This window comes from Etheostoma spectabile, unplaced genomic scaffold (genome assembly GCF_008692095.1).
Source record: "Etheostoma spectabile isolate EspeVRDwgs_2016 unplaced genomic scaffold, UIUC_Espe_1.0 scaffold00002518, whole genome shotgun sequence".
Taxonomy (NCBI): Eukaryota; Metazoa; Chordata; class Actinopteri; order Perciformes; family Percidae; genus Etheostoma; species Etheostoma spectabile.
Genome location: NW_022602907.1, coordinates 5,568 through 26,229, shown reverse-complemented (window position 1 = coordinate 26,229; position 20,662 = coordinate 5,568). Strand labels below are relative to the sequence as shown.

Genomic DNA, 20,662 nt, shown 5'->3' with positions numbered 1-20,662 from the left:
CTTTAGAGACAGAAAGAGGGTAGGATGGAGTAATAATTAACTGATGGCAGCAGATAGAAATGAAAGGGGCAAGGAGGAACTGACAGGTATGATATGGTTTGGTGAAAGGGGGGGGGGGGGGGGGGGGGGGGGGGAAGAGTTGGAAAGGCAGAAGGAAAGGACAAAAATTAAACAAACTCCTTCTCCTCTTTTCTCTCACTCATAAATAGACAAAATTATACACCAGGTAGATGGAGAGAAATAGATGAGGAGGCAAATGACGGAGGATAGATAGAGACTATATGAAAAAGAAAGATGAAGCACTCCAGCACCGCGATGAGGAATAAGAAAAATATTAAAACGAAAGAAAAAATTGAATACTCCAAAGCCTTCCGTTTTTGCTGGTTTGGTAAGGCGAGGGGGAGGTTGTCAGTTATATCCCCCCTCTCACTGCAAACTGGTCAGTCTTCTTTTATCTTCTGTCCTCCTCAAAGCAAGGTGCTACTCTTCCTTCAAATGAGCTGTAAACCCTTTGCCAACAAAGCTGTAGACATGGCACTTAGGCTGGCCGGCACGGTGGGGTGCGCTACCAGAGATACAGAGAGAGTGGAGCCGAAACACACCTCTGGCTGGCATAGAATGCAGAGCACAACTAAAACTGCACTCACTTTCTCTCCTCCCGCTCCTTTAGAAAGAGATAAAGGAGAGGAGAAAGAGAGAGAGAGAAAAGAGAGAGAAATGTGGAGGTGGGTCCTTATAGATCGTGAATTAGAGAGAAGCTACAGTGAAGGGCTGTTGCAACAATTGTCAAGAAAATAGTCTTTCAAATGAAAGCAATAGCTCCCTCTGTTGGTGTGCTCAGAGATGAAAATAAAATTGGCAACAATGAGGTTTAGAGATGATATTTTTCTAATTCTTCCCAATTATGTTTTGAGTCACAGTATGCCTATTGCTATGTTGTGTGTACTGAGATTTGTTTATTGAGGCTCATATTGCATTGAAACAGATTCAACTTAGCTGAAGACATTTTTACATGTTCATTTGAAAATCCCTGTAGGTAGAGAATGCTTGATCTGAAATGTATAGACATGTTATTCAAAGTGTTAGTTGTCAAACTGGGATCCTAAAACCCTACACCAGTACTGCAGAATAGGTTTCCCAGCAACAGTAAAAGTAAAATGTAGGCAATTTTACACAGGATATCGCACTCTCTATGATGGCTTTTCATTTCAATCAAAATCTGAAACTTGTCGAATATGTATGCAAACTATGGGGGGGGGGGGGAATAACATTTACACTTGTGGATTAAATTCCTACAAAGAAAATTACGTACATTTACTCAAATGCGGTAGTTAAGTAACAGGGTATGTACAGCAATCCTTTAGTTAAATTTACTACTTTTTAATACCTTTTTTACTACCTTCAGAATTTTTTTTAAAACCATCACGACAATGAATTGCAAGTGTTAATCAGCGACCTTTCTATTATTTACACAGATTTTGACATTTATAACATACAGAAATGAATAGATTTAGAGACAACATAACATTAACAACATCTTGCACATATTTATTTCACTTAGTAAATAAAAGTAAAACAAACTACATAAATGTGCAATGAAGAGAATGGATAGTTGAGAACTGAGATCCAAAGTGGGGAGGGTCTAGTGGTATGCCCCCCAGTTTTATTTTTATTTTTTATTAACCATTAAATGGCACTTTCTGGAGAGTTTTGTGCAAAACAATTGAGAAATTAAGTCTTGCATAATATGTGCAAAACTGTAGGGTAAGAGCCTTTGCATTGTTGTAGTATCAACAGGTATTAGGGCATTCAGCATTTACATTATTAACTTTTCATGATATAAGAACTGACCAGACAATGTGCCAAACATAATGAACCACATGAAGAGACAGTATATATGTCAGCAACAGCTGAGAGATTTGGGTCTGTGGTGAACAGGTCCAGGGGTCCCTGGTGTAGGGACCAGGGACCCAAAGTTAAATTAATGTTGAGGGATCAACTAAGACCACTGAAATTCTAAAGAATGAGAAACCACTGATTTACATAATTTCTAATCCTTTAGCGTTTGTGCCAAGGCTCAGTAATGTTTGGCCCTCATCCTCTGTGCAGCACTTACTGTATTTACTTTTTGGGAAAATAAATACTTTTGTTCATTTTATGAAACATTGAATGATTATTTACAGTTACATTTAGATATTTAGAGATCATCAGATTTTTGCTCATGTTTACAACTTTGTGCACATTCAAAATATAACTCCTCCCATCTCTGTTGTCCGAGATTTGGAGAGTTGTAATATAGTCTGCTGTGCATGTCATTGCTCCGTTCATATGGTGGATCTCACTCAGACCGTCTGACAGACACAGAGGCCCATTTAACAAACAAGTTACGAGGAGGCTGTACGCTGCTCATTATTGGAGGTCTACGCACGGATGCAACGCGGCACTGCCCACCAGTCGCGCTGCTCACCTCTATTTTTACAGAGAGAGTGGACACGAAGCGACGGACGGGTCTGTGATACTCAGAGCTCATACATATTTATTTCAGGTAAAAAAAAATTCTCAGTTTGCGACAATTTGAAAATTCCGCAGACAGGGAGCGCTCCTGACCCCCCCCCCCCCCCCCCCCACAGTCTCTGAAGCACATCTAGTCGATCATAAGTGGCTCAACAAGTAGATCTATAGATAACTCATCTTTAAGAAATTTGACCGACAGCGTGAGAAATCGGGGGTGTGGCGTTGTGAGCGTGTGAAACCAGTCAAATGCGTGTGTCTCACGGCCAATGCGTGAGAGTTGGTAGCCCTGGAGTCGGGAAGCATTTCTTTAAACAGCTCTGAAATTCCTTTATTTGAGTTAAATGAGTGGTGTTTAACTGCAGTGTTCAGACACCACAGAGCCTCGCGCGCAGTGTTGGTGTGGCGCCCATGGCCACCCTACTACAGGCCTGAGCCAGTCCTAAACTCTGGGTGTTCACCCAGCTATCAGAAAACTTGCATTTGCCCATTAAAAGACGACGATGGTTGTAAGATATGGCTTGAAGCAAGTCTAAAATAAAACGTAAGCCAGCCACTTCTTCAGTGTTCTGAGATGATGTCGAACGACCACTGAATATGACGTCAGCATCAAACATAGACGGAGACGAAAGATCGATTATGTGCCCAGACACGCCAAAGCCCATATTTAAACGGACTAACGCAAACGCAGGATAGAATTTCAATCAGAATAGGACACCTGATAGTCTGAAAAAAATAATACCTAATTTAAAAAAAATAATACCTCTGAGACTAAATTTAACACTTTTAATGGCCTTAAATTTGACAATTTTGATTTATCACTTTTTAATACTTTTTAAAACCCCGCGGACACCCTGAGTAAAGTTTTGAGATAAAGTTACTTGCAACTTGTATTGTATGTATGACAGGTATAGTAGGCTATTAGCGTTAGTAATCTTACATAGACCACTTTGTGACACATTAAGCTACCCAACAGTAACATTATTTAAAATATTTTGCAACACCACAACTAGCTACAGCATCCAAATTCTGCTTAACGTTACATGTCGATACTAATTGTACAAATATATGATAACCCTATACATTGACTCTAAAGAGCCAATTCTGCATAATAAATATAGCCTACTTTTAACACTTTCAAAAATTAAATAAAATGCCTAACTCAGGTCAAATAATTTGAAGGGTTTGTTAAACCGAAATACAACTAACGTTAACGTCAAATACTGACAGTGACACCATGAGTATGTATAAGCTAACAGTTAGCTAGCTAAAGCTAAAAAAGTTGCTCACGCTACGAACTTGACTTTTCACAAGTAACTTTTCACAAGTAACGTTAGCTAGCTAACGCTATAGACAGACATGCAAAACAGACTTACCATGGTACACAGGTCAAGCAGGCGGGCGCAGTTCTGTGGGACACTCTTGAGACAAATTCCCACGGAAACAACACAAAATAATTAAAAAAAACAAAAACAGGTCAGCTAGTCTCGTTAACTTATTCCTGCGGTTGAAAACCCTACCACGTGACGCATCGCTAGCTATTAGAGGCAGAGCGAATATTCGCTTTGATCTTGATAGCTGGATGTGTTGTTCGAAAACGCTTTGGTGTGATCCTGAACGCACCATTACAATCAAATCCATATATACACTTTAAAAAAGCTATTATCTCTTGGTTGTTAAATCAAATTTAGAAAGGATAAAAACACCAGTCTATATCCTATACGTTCCAATTCCACTTTCAGGATTGCTCCGGTGCCGAAATTCTTCAGGATGCATGTATTTTTTCGTTTTCTTTATTGTAATTTTAAATTCAGTGAGGACAATGTTGACTGCTCCTCGGTAAATTGAGACAACTAACTAGGCTATCTTTCCAATGTGATTTTTCTCCCGCACAACTATTTTGTAGCGGCTCTGTGCGGATCTTAGCGCCTGCCATGCCGATTATGATTGGTTTAAAGAAATGCCAATGCCGTTTTTCTCTCATCCTGGAATGCCATGTGGAGTAGCCAGACCCTCCTCCACTTACACAAAGCGAGACTAGGGTTAGTTATTTTAGCTTAGATGTGATAGTTCTGCTTAGGTTACCATCTAGACAAGACCAGCTCAAACCTAGAACCCTCTAGCTGTGAGGTGATACTGCTAACCACTGCACCGCCCCCCTTTTTTTTTAAAGAAAATCTTTGACTGCTCTTGTATAACATACTTAGATAAACCTAGTTAATGATGACTGCAAAAGTCAAATCTATTTTTTTAAGGTTAAATTACTATTAAACTATTATGTACTTTCCAGTACAATATACTATGAAAGAAATGGCTCTTTGGGTATTTTGCTTTTAGTCATGGTCTGCGCTTAATTCAATGCTGCAGGTTTGCTTGATTTCATGCTTAAATTCTCCTCTACTTCAGCAGTTAAAGCAAAAAATGAGATGCTAATTAGACACTGACATGCTCTTGTGGTCTGTGTGCAGCAAATTTAAAGATGAAAGCTGTTAAAAGGGCGCAGTAAGTTTTATTGTAAGTAAACAAAAGATCAGCCCAATTATCTGGATCCCTATACAAGGGAAATAAAAAGCCTTTGGTTCTTATGTGCAAAGCACTGTATATCCATTTGGAACTGGTAAAACATGAGACTTTTGCCCAGACATCTCTGTGTACTGTTGCCAAAGCGCCAATCTCTCTGTGGGGTACTGCTGTATTCAAGGTGGTAGATTGGTGGCAGTCAAGAGCTATGAACCAGGGGAAAAAAAGAAGATGAAATGTATCACAAAATTAGTAAGCTAAGACTTTCATAAAAACTTTTATTGTGTTTGTCAAAGTCTGGTTGCCAGACAAAACTTACAAAAGTTATCATTCAGTTTCTACCACACATTTATACATGTCTGTGCAATTCTGAGTTTACACTGATAATCCTGTCACCTATTCTCAAGTAAAGCAAAAGACATCCGGATTAGAGTAACAGGAGACAACAACATAAATATCTCACTTGGTAGAGGGGCAAAGTTGTTCAATTATATACAACAGCTTGAGTCACAAAAACTACATTACGTACATTGAACCAAGACCAACCATTTGCCGCTTCAATTCTCAAACTCAGTCAATTCTCCAACTCAGTCAGAAGTCCAGTTGTTATGCAGAGAAAGATATTTACAGATACTGTATGTGTTCAATGCACAATATTTGAGTTCCCAACATAAAAAGAAGTAAAAGAAGTCATGAACTTTCAAATGCAAAAACTTGTTTCCATTTTTTTACTGTTCAGCTAGAGCTGGAATTGATGACATTTGTGCACTGAGGTTCACAGAAGGAGCCAAAGCGGCCGTAGATGTCTTTGGCTCGAACAGCAAAATGATAGGTGGAGCCAGACTGGAACTGGGTCAGCGTACAGGCCATAGGCAGAGGAAGGGCCTTTACCTCCCCAATCTTCTTCCAGTGCTGCTGTGCTGCACTGCTGTTGGAGTTGTCTTGATGGAAGGCATAGAGGTGATAGCTGTCTACAGCTGCACAGGTCCGATCAGTTTCTGCAACACACCAGGACAGCACTATACCGGTTTGACTTGGCACCAGCTTCAGCTGAGGTTGCTGAGGAAGTGAGGTCCGCTCAGCCTCCGGGGGTAAGCGTGGAGTTGCGGGTGCAGCAGGCAGAGGGGGCAGTACTCGGGTTGGCGTACTAGGGGTTACAGTGCGGGATTTCATTGGAGAGTCCTGAAAAAGACAACACATGAATTGGTCCTCTAGCAAAATGGGCTGAATATGATAATGACCACAAATTCTTGAATAATATAAAAGCATTAGCAGTAATCATGCATATAAGTCGGTCTAGAAAGGTGATGGAGAAGATAAAAATAAGATAAAGAAATTCTCAACTTCCAAACAGTCAATTTAAGTTTTTACAGTCACAAATCTGTTTTGAGGGCAAAAGCAACGTAACTACTGGTAGCTTTTTAAGCAGCCCATCTGGATATATCCACATATTTCACATTTCATAACGTATGCAAATGACATTTACTCAAGACTTAACAAGTAAATCATAGGATAAAATGCAGTTCCAAATCCTCACCAGTGGGGGGCGGTGGTGGACTGTCAATTGAGGATTGCCGTTAGAGTTCTGATTGCTTTGCGGGGACGACCTTGGTCCTGCACCTGAGGGCAGAACACACGCAAAAATTACAAATGTATAATTCAGATGTTAACATACACAATATAATCATGTTATCGCTTGGATTCTGTTAATTTTTTGTTTTTAAACTAGATAACGATTCATGATAGCTTCCCATAGCCAGGATGAGCACTGGTTTGTGTGGTTGTCCCAATATCACATGCATGCACAGAATCACCCTTTCATGCCCTCAACATAATGTGGTGCAGGGTAGGAAACTAGCACCCGCCACCAGCCAATGGCGGGTACTCTTTCAAAGTGGCGGGTGACTTTGCCCTGTATACCAGCCACAGTGGCGGGTGGATTGTAAAATATTCCTTGTAATGGATTGGACAGCTTTTGTCAAATAATGCTGTTGCTAAGTAACAATAATGCACAGCGGAGTCGTGTTATGTTACTGCTAATGAATCCCCAACATTAACCGATTTTGATGCTTCATAATAAAAACATTCAAATACCAAAATAACGGAAGACTTTTTTTTTGTGAAGAACTTATGGAAAATAAAAACCGTTCACAGCCGGGGCTTTGACCACGCATAATTCCGTCAACTTTTGTTGAGTGGTTTTCAGCCCTAGTCTGTGACAACATGTAGTTGAGCTGAGGTACAGACAAAAAGAAAATTATCGGTAAAACTAAATGTGGCGTCATGTCCCCGGTGTTAAGAGGCCCGCCGCGGAGTCAGCAGTAGCTGTTGAGGTCAAAGTAAACGACGGAATTGTTAGCCTACCTTCCCAACAACCAGTCCATGCACTGGACTTACTGTCAAACCTACGCGCCGTCACAAAATGCAAACAATTTGCATTGACCCCAGGAGCACAGTGGGTACAACCATTATGGTATCCAACAGATAAATCCTACTGACTTTAGTGATCATCTGATATCCCTTCTAGCGCCACCATGAGGTTGACATTTCAGATCATTTGAGGATACCAGAATGATTCTCTTTGTAGCCATCTACAATGAAGAATGTGTTTTTCATCCACACCTGTGTATCTTTTACTAAGTATGGCATAATCATGCTGTTTTGGGCTTGAGAAATCTGTTCAGGAGTGAAAATGTTTGGTAACCATGGTAGCTGTAGATCATCATCAACTCTGAAGATGGTAAAAGAAACCTTCCCCATCTCTTTACTTCTAAGCACAATGTATCCATTGTTGGTGCTTCCAACCTTGGAGCTAAAATATATATTTATAATAAAAATAATGTATTGAAGCACTTCAAAATATGATTTGAATTACGGAAAAAGTAGCTGGTTAAAAATATAAGTGGCTGGTAAAATTGGGCATCTACTAGCCACTAGCACTACTGGTGGGCAAAAAAAATTATTTCCCACCCTGATGTGGTGGACTTACTGTTGGAAATGCTGATGACCGGGTTAGGACGCAAGGCAGGTGAGGGAGCTGCAACAGTGGCATTCTTTACTCCTGTCACTGGAGAAAATGGAAGAACAAAATATTTAGACTAAGGGCTGCTATTCATTACAGTGCATGTTAAGGTATAGACCACAAATTATCATATAATCTATTTTATTATACAGGGGAAAAAAAAGAGGTTTGTTCCCTTCAACCTTACCTTGTACATCATCATCGTCCTCGGTGAGATCAATGACCGAGCCTTTGGGTCGGGCCGCTGGAGCAGCTGCTTTGGATGGAGTGGATCCTGTAGCCTGGTTGTCTGAGAAAAAGGGACAAAAGATAGAGATACATGTTGAGATAACTTCAGAAAAGAAAAAGCCAGCAACACCTCACTATTCTTTGTTCTTTGGCCAAGACAAGGCACACCGCTGTTTAAACAACATTTTATATATATATATATATATATATATATATATATATATATATATATATATATATATATATGCTACACAAAGTAGTACCCCACCTGTTTTTGACGTCAGAGACGTCCCTTGTGGTGGTCCTGGAGCAGTGGAACCTGTTGCTGCCGGCCCAGAGGTTGCAGGTGAAGAGGCAGAAGACATAGCTCCTGCTACAGACACAGACTGAGCCGGCATCCTGGCTGTGGTCACAGATACCCCTGCGTTCGGTGTCGTTATCCCGCCAGCACCCCCCTGGTACACAGCACGGGCAAGAGAGAGCTGAGCAGAGGACATCTGGCCAGGGGAGGCCTGGAGCGCTGGGACAGTAGCAACAGCTGGGACAGAGGCTGGTGAAGTGGTAATAGCGGGAGCAGGCTTGAGTATAAAAGTGGCAGTGGAAGTTGTCGTTTTGGACTTGCCAAGTGAGCTGGCGGCAGATAAAGTAGAGACAGGGATGTTGACCAGTGTTCCTGCCTGGCCATTAGCCATTGATAAAGGCAGCTGGATGAGGAGCGGCTGGCCCGCGGAGGCAGTTTTCAGCAGCAGGGTGCCTGTGTGACTCTGAGTGGTGATGCCAGTGGCCAAGGTGGAGCCAGTATTAGAGGTGGTGGTGGTGATCAGCTGGAGGATGGGGGCCTGTGAAACCATGGCTGTGGAGGTGGGTGTATGGGCCAGACCTGTGCCAGGAGCTGACAGAGCTAGCGTATGTGGATTTGCTGAGAGAAAACAGGAAAAATGGCTTGTTTCAGAATGTGACAGGAAGTGTCACTGACACTTTCAAATGAACTGCATTTTGTACTCCTTTACTCATCTGCTTCCAACCAAAGGGTGCAAAACCAGGAGCAGACTAGTTTATTGCTAGCAACGGTCATGGCAGTTGAAACATATTCTGGCATGCAATGGCGAAAAGACAGGTAACACCTATTGCAGCACTAACATGCAGACAAATTCTTCACTCGGCTACAGGACACTGAAAGAATAAGGCTAACAACTGTCTACATGTCTGCCACTGTCAATGAATCCCTGAACAAAATCAACAATGTGTTCATCGCTCAACACGCTCTGACTTCCTCAGCCTGTCTGTGGCACTCAGCTCCATGCCACTTACTTCAACTGAAAATGTTATCTTGTAAAAATATAAAATTTAATACAAAGCAAAGGCAAAACAATTTCCTATGACAGCTGGGCAATGTCGTGTTTTTGCAAAAATAACTCAAAACGGGAGGAAACAGTGATGGGGACTATTTTCAGCCACAGATTCCGTATGCTAGTGAGTATTTACTGTAGCAGGACAGCATTTGTCGGAATTGACTCAAACTACCCTACGATGCCCATGTTAATGGTGATGATTATAGTCAGTAGGATTAATTCATAGTTAGTTTTAGTCGTTTAAACATTCTTTCGCACTGTGGAAGAAAACTGCATCCTGACAAATGAACACATGGAGAACATGCAAACTCCTCATGGAAAGAAACATGGCCCAATATTTAAAACCCACAGCTTTGTTATTGGGAGGTAACTCAGCTAACTATTGCGCCTCTGGTTATTCTATTTAAAAAGGAAAAGACCAACACAACATCCAGCATAAAGGAAATCCTGTTACTCACCAGCTGTGCTGCACGTAGTTGGGATCTGCTTAAACTCCATGGAAGTACGGACTGGCCTGTTTAGAAAGATTGCTTATGCTTAGAGCTGTTCATATCCACAAAAGGAAGATGACTGAATGTGGTAACGGGCTGACATTTCCTTAGATTCAACTTCACACAGTTGCATTTGAACAAGGCGAGATTCCCTCTCATATTGTAATTGAAGTGCATGCCCAAGTTTTCATTAAAGCATTTATCAGTATGGTAAGTATAGTTCAACATTTTCAAGTGTGATGCCAATTTTTGTACATGAGTCACTAGAAATTCATATGCCTTTCAATATAAAATGAATTTTTTATGAAAGCTGACGAGAATCGTACTGCAATGAGAATATTTAGACTAAATGTTTTTAACAATTCCAATGATGCAAAATGACAATTGTCCCAGTATGCTTCTGTTCCAGTAACGTAAGACTGTCAAATACTTTCAAATGCAGTTTTTTTATCACATTCTCGAAAGAATTCCGGTCTTCTCTTCACTCGCAGTATTTCATTGATAACGTCACGGATCTCCCTCCAGCTGTCGCAAGACAGTACAGGGAACCGATGCTCAATGTACATCCTCATTGTCCTCCTCAAGTTCGCGGGCAGTGCCTCCTTGCCCAATAATCCAACATAATTGACCTTTGCGACCCAGTCACAGTAGACGTCGTATGGGACGAGGTAGCGGAATATATAAGATGCGTAGCGGTCAGGTCTGGGTTTCCCTGAGCTTCTCTTGCAGTTGTGGAACAGCACTTTCTCCAAGTGGGAAGTGATTGTGCGGAGTTTAATGTCTGCTCTGCATTTTCCTTCATTGTATTCTGTCAGCTTTTTTGCCATGGCAATATGACCAGACATAACTTTGTCCTCTTCCTCCTCTTCTTCATTTGCCTTCATGACAGACAGTACAGCAGTTTTACCCACAGAGGGCGCCACTCCCTCCCTGGGCACCTCAGGCTGCGGCACTACCGTCTGCCGACGGAGCACGCTGTTGGGAGGAGAGGTGCAGTTTTAACTACACTCTGCACTGCCTGAGGAAACGCTCAGGCTTCACATTGTAGAACGTCACAAGACTCAAGACCTGGACCCACGTAGGGCTACTTTGCAGGTGCAAAACACAGACAGAGACACATGTTTGTTTATTCCAAACAAGTCTTTAGAACTATTTGGAAGTTAAGAGTTATAAATAAGTTGATCCCGACAAATCCAACAAGGGACATGGAATCTTGACTTCCAAAACGGTATGGATTAGGAGGATGTAGGGATTCTTTATTCTGTCCATTATTTTTAAATTCAGTCTCTAGTGACTACAGATAGCAACCGGGACAATGTCAACTATTCATGCTGTAACCGGCTCAGTGTGCAGTACTGGCTTCAGTCCGGTATTGTCACGTTCATACAAAAGCCAAATTATAGTCACAAAAAATACAAAAGTGAACAGACTGCTGTATGATAACATGTTTTAGTACATTTATGCTGTGAATTTTAACTTAAAAACATATTTGAGCATGTGAGCTTGCAGTGAGGTAATTTAAAAAAAATACAAATAAAAAAAATTACTCCCAAAACCAAGAACCTTATTACTAAATTCACAAAATCAACATATATAGTATGGTTGACAGGGATTTAGAGGGACACACGTACACACGTACCGTTGAACTTGAGGGTTGTTTGCAACAGTTGCAGTCTTGGCGGCGGCGGCAGCAGCCGCAGCAGCCGCGGCGGCAGCAGCAGCAAGTGCCTGCGGAAATCAGAACATTTCCAGTCACAATTACTTGAATACCAGGTAAAGATAATTTTAGCGTGTAATAAAAGGAAAACCATTTCTTACCTCCTGTTTCCTTTTGTTCTCCGATGCCTGATTGGCCTCTCCAAACTTTTTTGTTAGTCGGCTTATCTTGGCCTAAACAAAAAGGTAGAGAGAGGGACTTTATATGTGGGCCTTGCTAACTGTGGGGAGTGAAGTATAGGAGCTCCGTAACTAAATAGTAATAACCGGCAAAAGAGCATCTTACAGTGCTGCAAGGGTTCTTCTATAAGAAAATGTGATTTACATTACAAGTTACCGTCTACTTACTTGGAGTGTGGTAATGGCGGTTTGGTGTTTAGTGGCACAGTCAATTTTGTCTACTCTGTCCTTCAACTCTTGGAAATGTTTGTCAAAAATGGTCAACTCCAAGACCCTCAACCGTTCCTCTACTAGCTGTTGCACAATCTGAGAAAGAATATCAGAGAAAGGTGGTAAAACAGCAAGATTAAGTAATGAAATATCCATTGGCATCAAAGCAGCGTTCAGTTGGCTTTGAGTTTGGGAAGAAATTCTGTGCTGCAAGATAGTTGCAAACAAACCTTTTCAAGTTTATGGTGAGCGCCAGCTTTTGCAGTAAATTTGAGTTCCAGTTGTGCCTCCAACTCCTCACGCTCCACTTTTGGCCTCTTCCCCTCCCTTTTCACAGTTTGGTAATCTTTTTCGGAACCCTCTGATAAAGTGCGCTTCAGTCCCGAGGTGGAGCCCTTCTCCTCTTGCGCTGCGTGAGAAACAAAGACAAACACTGAATGACTAGAACCCAATGTGTGCCATTCATTGCCCTAAATCTTTTATGCATTTGTTTTCTGGCACTATTCTGTTTTAGGTCAGTCTCAGTCACTCTGTTGAAGCAGGATGAACAGAATGTGCACACCAATAGCTTTTAAGGGTTGTTTAACTGCATGTTCATGTTTAAAGTTGATAAATTGGGCCTCCATCAGAAATTCTGGTGCTGCTAAATAAACATGAGTATTAACAAAATCTGTTTGTGGGGATTCTTTGCATTACCCCAAAAGTTTGCCATTCTAAGACTAAGAATGGTAATTTCTAATTATACAGAAAAACAAGAATGAAATGAGCAATGATGTAATGTAAAATATTTTTGTGAGGTAGTAAGGGTTTTGCCAATACAAATTGGGCAGGAGTTTTTTTACTAATGCATTCTGCTTTACACTTAACGTGTAACTCAAATTAAAAAAGTCCCAACAACCTACGCTCAGAGAAGTTCTGTTAATACTGTGGATCAAGAATCTTTTGTATCAAATCTTAGCTAGAATGCCATTTGTATTAAAACACATGAAATGCATAGATTTTACTTTAAAAAAGAATTGAAACTCTAATTCAGCCTTACAAACTCTAGTGCCTTGGGATCTGGCCTGTATTAACCATAAAATGCAACATTATAAAAGAGAATAGCAAGATAACTTTTGAAGATCAAGGTACATTTTCTGGCTTCAAGGTGCCAACCCTTATGTCTACCTTGTCTTGCACTGCATAATACTTGCCATTTAATAAAACACGGAAGTATTTTTAATATGCTTACCATTTAAATTAATGAACTTGCAGACTTGCAAAGTGTGAGCTTCCGTTATAGAATCTTAAAGTAATGTTGGATTTAATCTCAAAACCAATTTAGAAGACACAAGGGGGTACAGCCATGCCAAGTCTGACAAAGTCAGTCACATGACATCACCAGGGCATCCCGGTTCGAATTCGGAGACTCCAAATAATAGACAGAAAGCCTTTTAGACAGTGTGTGTGCATGAAGTTTAAAGGTCAAGAGTATTACCAAAGAGGATCTAACAACAGGACATTGAATGCCAATTTAAATGAGATGTTATTAACATGTCATTCAGCCTACAATTACAAGTGTCTACGGGTCTTTTTCTAACTTGAACCCTTTGGATTTTCATAACCTTCCATTTCAGGTCTACATTGGTTTAACTAGAGAACAAGTCTAATTTTACTTCTTTTGGTTCATTTCCTTTGGATTTCTGTTGAACTTTATCAATATGGAGCAACTATCTTGAAGCTTTATGGCACAATGCCAACTCTCTCATACCTGTATTAGATGGTGGGGTGGAAGATGGCCGAGATGGCTTTTTTTGTTTGTCCAACTTCAGTTTTTCTTTTTTGGTCTCTACTTTTACTACACCCTCAATCTTTTCTTCATTTGTTGATCCTTTCTTCACACCCTCTATTTTATCCTCCTCGTCATTTATGTTCTCTTTGATTTCCTTTTCTTGTTTTACATCTTGAAAAGAGGATGCTGGATATGACGAGGAAGGACAAGGAAGAGAGGAATCAGAAGAAGTAGATTTGGGGCAAGAAGTCTTTTCATCTTCTATTTTGGCTGTGGAGGCCCCAATGTCCTCGGCCTTTGTAGTGTCACTATCTGTATCCATAGGTTCTGTGCAGTCAGACACTGGAAGGGGTACAGGCGAACATGGAGCCAAACCATTAACAGAATCCTTCAACAAATCCACAGCTGGGTCCTCTGTTGTAGTCTCGTCCTCCTGGGGAAGAGCACAAACAACCCTTGATTAATATAAGGTTTTTGGACTCTCAATCTATCCACACTTCAAAATGATTGAACAAATCCAGTATAATAAAATAATCATAAAATATGAGAATAATTTCCTCTAAGCATTTACCTTTTTCTTTTCCATCTCTGGGGTCACCTCTGTGTCTTTTTTCTGGGTTTCCTTGGATTCGGTTGATGCTGGTGTAACGGACACTTTTGATGAGAATGATGACAAACCTTCGTTCTTCTCCTCCTCCTCCTCTTCCTCCTCCACCTCCTCCTCGTCTTCCTCCTCCTTCTCCTCCTCCTTCTCCTCCTCCTCCTCGTCCTCGTCCTCCATCTTTTTTAGTTCAAAGTTTAGAGAGTGGAATGGTGATGTGGGAGAAGCGGAAGTTTCCTCCTTTGATTTTGGACTTAGTGAAGACGCCGATGAAGGGGACAGATTGAGGGACAGAAAAGGAGCAGGAGAAGCAGGGGATGTAGCTTGGGGTGAGTTGGAGTCCGAGATGTTGTTTTGCTCTTTGTCCCCTGCTTTCACTCCATCTTCTTTGTGCGTGCCGTTCATTAGAGGTGGCAGAGATGCGTCGGTCATAACAGGAGCTGCGGTCAACAAAGTACTGTGCAGACTCTCCAGTTGCTGTCGATCACTGATTTTCATGGTTTTTCTAGCACGGAAAATCTTCTTCTCCTCTGTCACAACAACTTCCATTGCTGCCTGTGGAGACAAGGAGAGATTAAATGCTATCAAAGAGCAGAATGAATCTAGGAAAGATCTAGTGATAGCTGCGAGGGTAAGCAGCATAGTCTCTTCCGCTTATGAACCTGTCCTGGACTTTACGCACTGCATAGTAAAGAAACGGCTGCAGATTTTCAGAGCAAACACTAGAGGTCACTGTGGAACCCTATGACTTTTTTGTTTGTTCTTTTCTAGAGGGTTCTGTCACAGAGATCTGCGTATCAAAGTGGCCAGTTCCCCAACAGCCCATGTTCTTTACCAAAATTTGAATCAGTCATCCAAGCCAAATCAGACAGATCCCTACCAACTGATTACACATTGCTGTATCTGTCCTACAGTGACAACAGTCAAAGTGCAACTCAGTAAGCCAGAAAGGCTTTTTTCATGACAATCTGAGAAGCTTTAACTGCTGTGACAAATCTCCCTTTCCATATTTTTACGATTAACCTATGGATGTCATGTTTACCTAATCCCCGATCCTGAGAACAGAAATTACATTGAAGTTAACAGCAGCAACCCAACCTTCCTCCCATCCCCCCACGTTCCTATTGGTTCAATCCTCAGCGAATCAAAACGGGCAAATCGAGGCTGTGTTGGCAGCAGTAAAGAGGTTATGCAAAAAAAAAAAAAAACTGAAGGATTTTCCGTACAGAGTTCTGCTTGTTGCACACATTGTAGTGTTGAGGCTAGTTGTCACATTGTATTTGAATTCATTTCATGTATATTCATTTTATGTGCAAACATCTGATGAGTTAAACCTCTTTTTATGGTACTCTAACAAAATTAGAAATGCAGCTGTGTGCTGCAGTAAACTTCTCATTTTACAAGTAGTAGCAAACAAGAAACGTTCTGTGATATTAAAGAACCTGCGGCGCACACACTTACTAAATTATCTATGAAAAACTCACCTTCAACCCGAAAGGTTCCTGGTCATGGATTTACCACTTAATTCTTCGACAACCTGAGGAGAAAAGAATGGATTTACTTTAGTGTATTTAATAATATTCTTTCAAACTAGGACGATAACATCAACTACGTATAAAATCCACAAAACATGTAAATTAAAGTGTGACCCTAAATTTAGCTCATCTGAATTATACAGTCTCCCATCCCTGAGCTGTAACTGAGCCTGTGGCTTCAAAACAGAGATATTTATTTGAAGGGTCACTTTGAATTTCATCAAACTGGAAATACAATTATGTTGATGACAATAAAGTACATCCACATCTATTAAGAATTGATTGACCACCTATCTGGACACAAAACGCTAGTCTATCGGACGATGATATGATTCCTGAGAATGTTGATACATCTCAACGTTACTATAGTCATAAAATGTTTGTTGTGACAAAAAAGTTCTTTGAAATGTTTTCATTTCCGTTTCAGCCAACTCTCTATTCATTTTGGCAATAGAAATTTAAACATGCTTTTATTTTGGATATTTTATACAAAAATGAAAACTGTTGATGCCCATTCTTATTCAACACTAGTGTTGGGACAAAGCTTAATTTAAAATTAAAATCAATGTACAAAAAAATTGGCTGACTAATACGCTGATAAGCTAAGCTAATAAGAAAAAATAATAATAATAATAATAATAAGCTAAAAAGACGTGACAAGCAAACAAATCATACAAAAAGGTGAAGGAAAAACAAGATTCAGTTCTACGGCTTGTATTATTTGCACATTCGTTAAGCTACTTTTCGTTTTGCTCCATGGTGTTGTATTTTGGTATTTCTCTCCTTTTTCATTTAGTTTTTTTGTGTTGTTGTCCCCTTTTACTCCATGGTTGGTCTTTTGTTGTTAGCCATATAAATTGAGGCATGCTTTCCACTTCAGAGAAGTCTGTACTACTGCTATATACATGCTTCACAGCACTAAGACAAGATATTTCAGCATTCAATTTAACCGAGAAAAGCAGCATGCAAAAACTCAGTATAAACAAATAGATAAATAGCGATGTAAGTTGTGAGCATGGTTACTGGTACACATTCCAATCTTATTGCACACTGCGCAGAGAATAATACCCCCTCCCCCATCCTACGGCCTCATTCACTGCGCCTGGATTCAGTGCAGAAACTCAAAATGGCCGTCAGCTCTGCTTTATGCTGCCAGACTAAGCTCTCAGTAGCTAGCTGAACTGGATTCTCGATCAGAGGTATCAGGTTGCAGCCCCAACCTGCTTAATAATTTTTGATTCAGCCTGATTCTTCAGAAAGTTGGCCAAGTGAACAAAATCTAGAATATATAAATTTAATTTTATTAAACAAAAATGTTACCTAAGCTAAAGTTCAACATTATAACTATTAAAGCACTGTGGTGAGTATAAGAACTCATTCTTTTTTCAAACATAGTCATAAAAAGATTATCAGCCAACATTTACAAATAGGGCTATCTGCAGCTGCATCACTGAGTGCACTGCTGAACTGGATTCAGAGAAAGGCAGAAAACAATCATAACACATCTCAGATAGGAATGCACAGGCTGGGTGTGGCTTATACTGCGCACAGCAAGTTAGGTCATCAAAAGCTACATCATTTAAAAAAAAAAAAAAAAAACCTACTTAATTCATGTATACAGCCTAAATAGATTCAGACTTGTGCTTAAAGCTAGATAAACTCATAGGAATATTAATATAAAAATGGTATTACTAGCCCAGACAAACCAATCTGAGGTAATAGTGAATTGGTCTGGATTTACATTCCATAACGCAGTTTCAGGCAAGTCACGGTTGTTTCTTGTAATACCATCCACTGACTGCCAACACCAAATATTAAGTAGACTTTCTCTGTCTCTCTCTTCTTTTTTTTTTATTAAATCTTGCATCTTCTTTCATATTTGTGTGTCGCAGAACTGGGTGGAATTGGAGCAAACATTAGAAAATGTTCCAATGTGAATGCACAGAGAAGAGAGGGCCTACACAACTTCCACCTCATTTTAATAACTCATTTATTCATTGACTAGATTGCGTTATGTCTTTGATAACTAGGCAACAATGCATTAGGATTTTTTCAACTTATACCTTCATGTGATGCTGCAGGCATAAACAACAGGAGACAGGGAGAGATCGTCCCTGGTCTTTGGGTTCGACAACTGTTTTTCTTTTAGGTTGCAACATCAGTGCGTGTTGTTGTTTTAGAACTTTACCTTTCCAACCCACTGTTTCAACACCGGTTGACTAGCCGTTGAGTTGCTGGACAATTGTCACAAAGTTGCAGTAACTTTCTCAAACAAGACATGCAAGTCTCTCTGAATCCAAATGATTGGAAAACAGGGGGACTAGAATGTCAGTCCTGCAGCAAACAACTCACGTTTAAGACTCCAACCAGTTAAGACTCCAACCATAGTTCAGCAGTACGACATTGTGCTTCTCAAATCTTGCCCAACATGATTCAAGCTGTTTTAAAGACAATGGGAAAGTTGATCACAAACCAAAGTACAAGTCACTTCTGGTTAGGATTCAGTACATGGACATCCATGTGCAACTTCCCAAATGTGTTGGCCTCTTAACAGACTCCAGACATACATAGATACTTAGAATATGTTTTAAATGGCTTATAATTTATCCCTGGCAACAGTCATTACTTGGTATATCCCTGGTTGACAAACTAGTCTGGTACAAATGAAAGCACTTTTTCTTTGGCTCATTATCCGACACTAGCTACCAACCCATTTCCAAATCTTAGTTTATTGTGTCCCACTGTGCTCAGGCTACACCAGCTTTCAAAAATAGATCATTATGCTGTATTAAAACAGTGAAACCTATTCCTCAACACAGTGCAATGATAGCATCCACTTGGACAGTGTGCGTCAGCAACCTGAGAAAGTAGGCCCACTTTAGACATGAAAGATTTCAAGCAGCATTTTGGTTTTGTTGCACTATAACTAACATGCTGTTGTTTGAAAATTGACTACACATGCTTCTACAATTAGCTTGTGTTGGGATGTGATCTTGTGGGTTGGCCACTGTAATGATCGTTAGCGATGAAGATATTTTACACCTTTGGGACATTTGTGATATTCACATACAGATAAAATATCGCACAACTCCAAATGTGTTGACAGTGCTACAAATAAATACATGTACATTCACTTTTCTGTGAGGACACTGAACATACATGACTCAAGTAAAAAGCTTCCATTACCGAGCCGAAAAATGTGAGCGCGACCAGAAACAAACAGTTTTTTAAAAACATGCATACTCCTGGTGTCACATAGTGTTGCGGGCATAGAACTAGAATGAGAGTAGAAGGGACATTCTCATTCAAATCAATAGAGCAGGATGGGCAGAGTGGCGGCAATTTGAATGTGTAACGTTGCCACAGCAAAAGACTGTGACCGTTGTAGCGGGCTAACTTCAGCATCTTAACTTCCGTATGAACCAACTTGCAGCAAGTCGCAAATGTACTCTGAGGTGAAGTTTAGCGACAAATGAACAGTGGAGTAGTACGACGCCCGGAGAGGCGTCTTGTGTGCAGTATGTCCGTTGCCTTGTTGCTAGAGCTGAACTGAGGATGGCTGAATTTGCTTTAACAAGAGACAGACAAAAGGACAAAACGGAGTTCTCACACCAGTGAGTGTGGCACACTTCTGATGTGTGTTGTCACCATAAAAACAATCCCCATTTTCTCTTGAACTAGTCAAAGAACCACGACAAAGAGTTCAATGTCCGTTCTACTCGCTCTCTCTTCTATTTCTATGGTTGCAGGTAACAAAATGTCTACTGATGTCAGCTACATTAGTGACAATGTACAGCAAACTCCCTTACATAAACAATATCTGAAATTAATGTTCCCTGATAAAAAACAAAAAAACACAACATAAACAGCAAGCCAAAACTCTACCTTCTGCAACTAGCATAGCACCCTCTACAAGTAGACTATCGAAAGCTAACCTTGAGAAGAGTTTGAAGCTGCAATGACAAAAAATGAGTTAGAACTAAACTTAGATTTAAATAACAGAGAGACCTGTTAAACATGCTTTAAAAACAAAGAAATGTCAACCTTTAGCAGGATGTGTGGGATTGAGACCTTCCATGTATTTGTTGATTTGATTGTGGGAGCAGGCTGAGAGGCCAGCAGGAGAACATAAAAGGAAGGAGGAGGGGCTCATTTAGGACTAGTCCATCTTGTTCTTTGCAGGGGTATGCACTATAATGGATCCTTGGCCTACAATGGTCTAAAGAAATATCATTAAACCCTTTGAAAAAAAAAAAGGACAGTACAGTTCAAAGCTCCTAACACAGCAGAATGCCATAATGCAAAAATGACAAAATATTCTGATGACACCTATTAAAGTGCATGATATATTTTCCAGGTACCCCAAATACACACAAATCAAATATTGTGTCTACAACATTTTAAAGTACAGCGTAGTGATTATCAATATCAATCCTAGCTAGCAGCGCACAGACAGAGGGGAAGTACACTGCACAGACCGTTGCTTAGCAACACCCATCCCCCAACTCTAGCACAAACTTGTCCA

General features: G+C 40.4%; 1 protein-coding gene across 3 annotated transcripts; it reads right to left on the bottom strand.

The window, feature by feature from the left end:
- Positions 1-5,294: 5,294 nt before the first annotated feature.
- On the bottom strand, positions 5,295-20,353 carry LOC116675946 (activating transcription factor 7-interacting protein 1). Of its 3 annotated transcripts, XM_032507410.1 has the most exons (15): positions 20,182-20,353; positions 16,087-16,139; positions 14,750-15,157; positions 14,573-14,704; positions 13,982-14,434; positions 12,461-12,643; positions 12,189-12,326; positions 11,943-12,014; positions 11,764-11,852; positions 10,092-10,147; positions 8,550-9,200; positions 8,241-8,342; positions 8,021-8,098; positions 6,569-6,651; positions 5,295-6,213 (listed from the first exon to the last, which is right to left on the bottom strand). In XM_032507410.1, the coding sequence occupies exons 3-15, from the start codon at positions 15,149-15,151 to the stop codon at positions 5,767-5,769; spliced, it is 2,886 nt and encodes a 961-aa protein (XP_032363301.1). In that variant the 5' UTR covers positions 15,152-15,157; positions 16,087-16,139; positions 20,182-20,353; the 3' UTR covers positions 5,295-5,766. The 3 variants fall into 3 exon arrangements, with proteins under 3 accessions (XP_032363301.1, XP_032363300.1, XP_032363299.1); XM_032507409.1 differs by having other exon boundaries at positions 12,461-12,639; positions 13,981-14,434; positions 14,573-15,157; XM_032507408.1 differs by having other exon boundaries at positions 14,573-15,158; positions 20,182-20,264.
- Between the last annotated feature and the right edge of the window lie 309 nt (positions 20,354-20,662).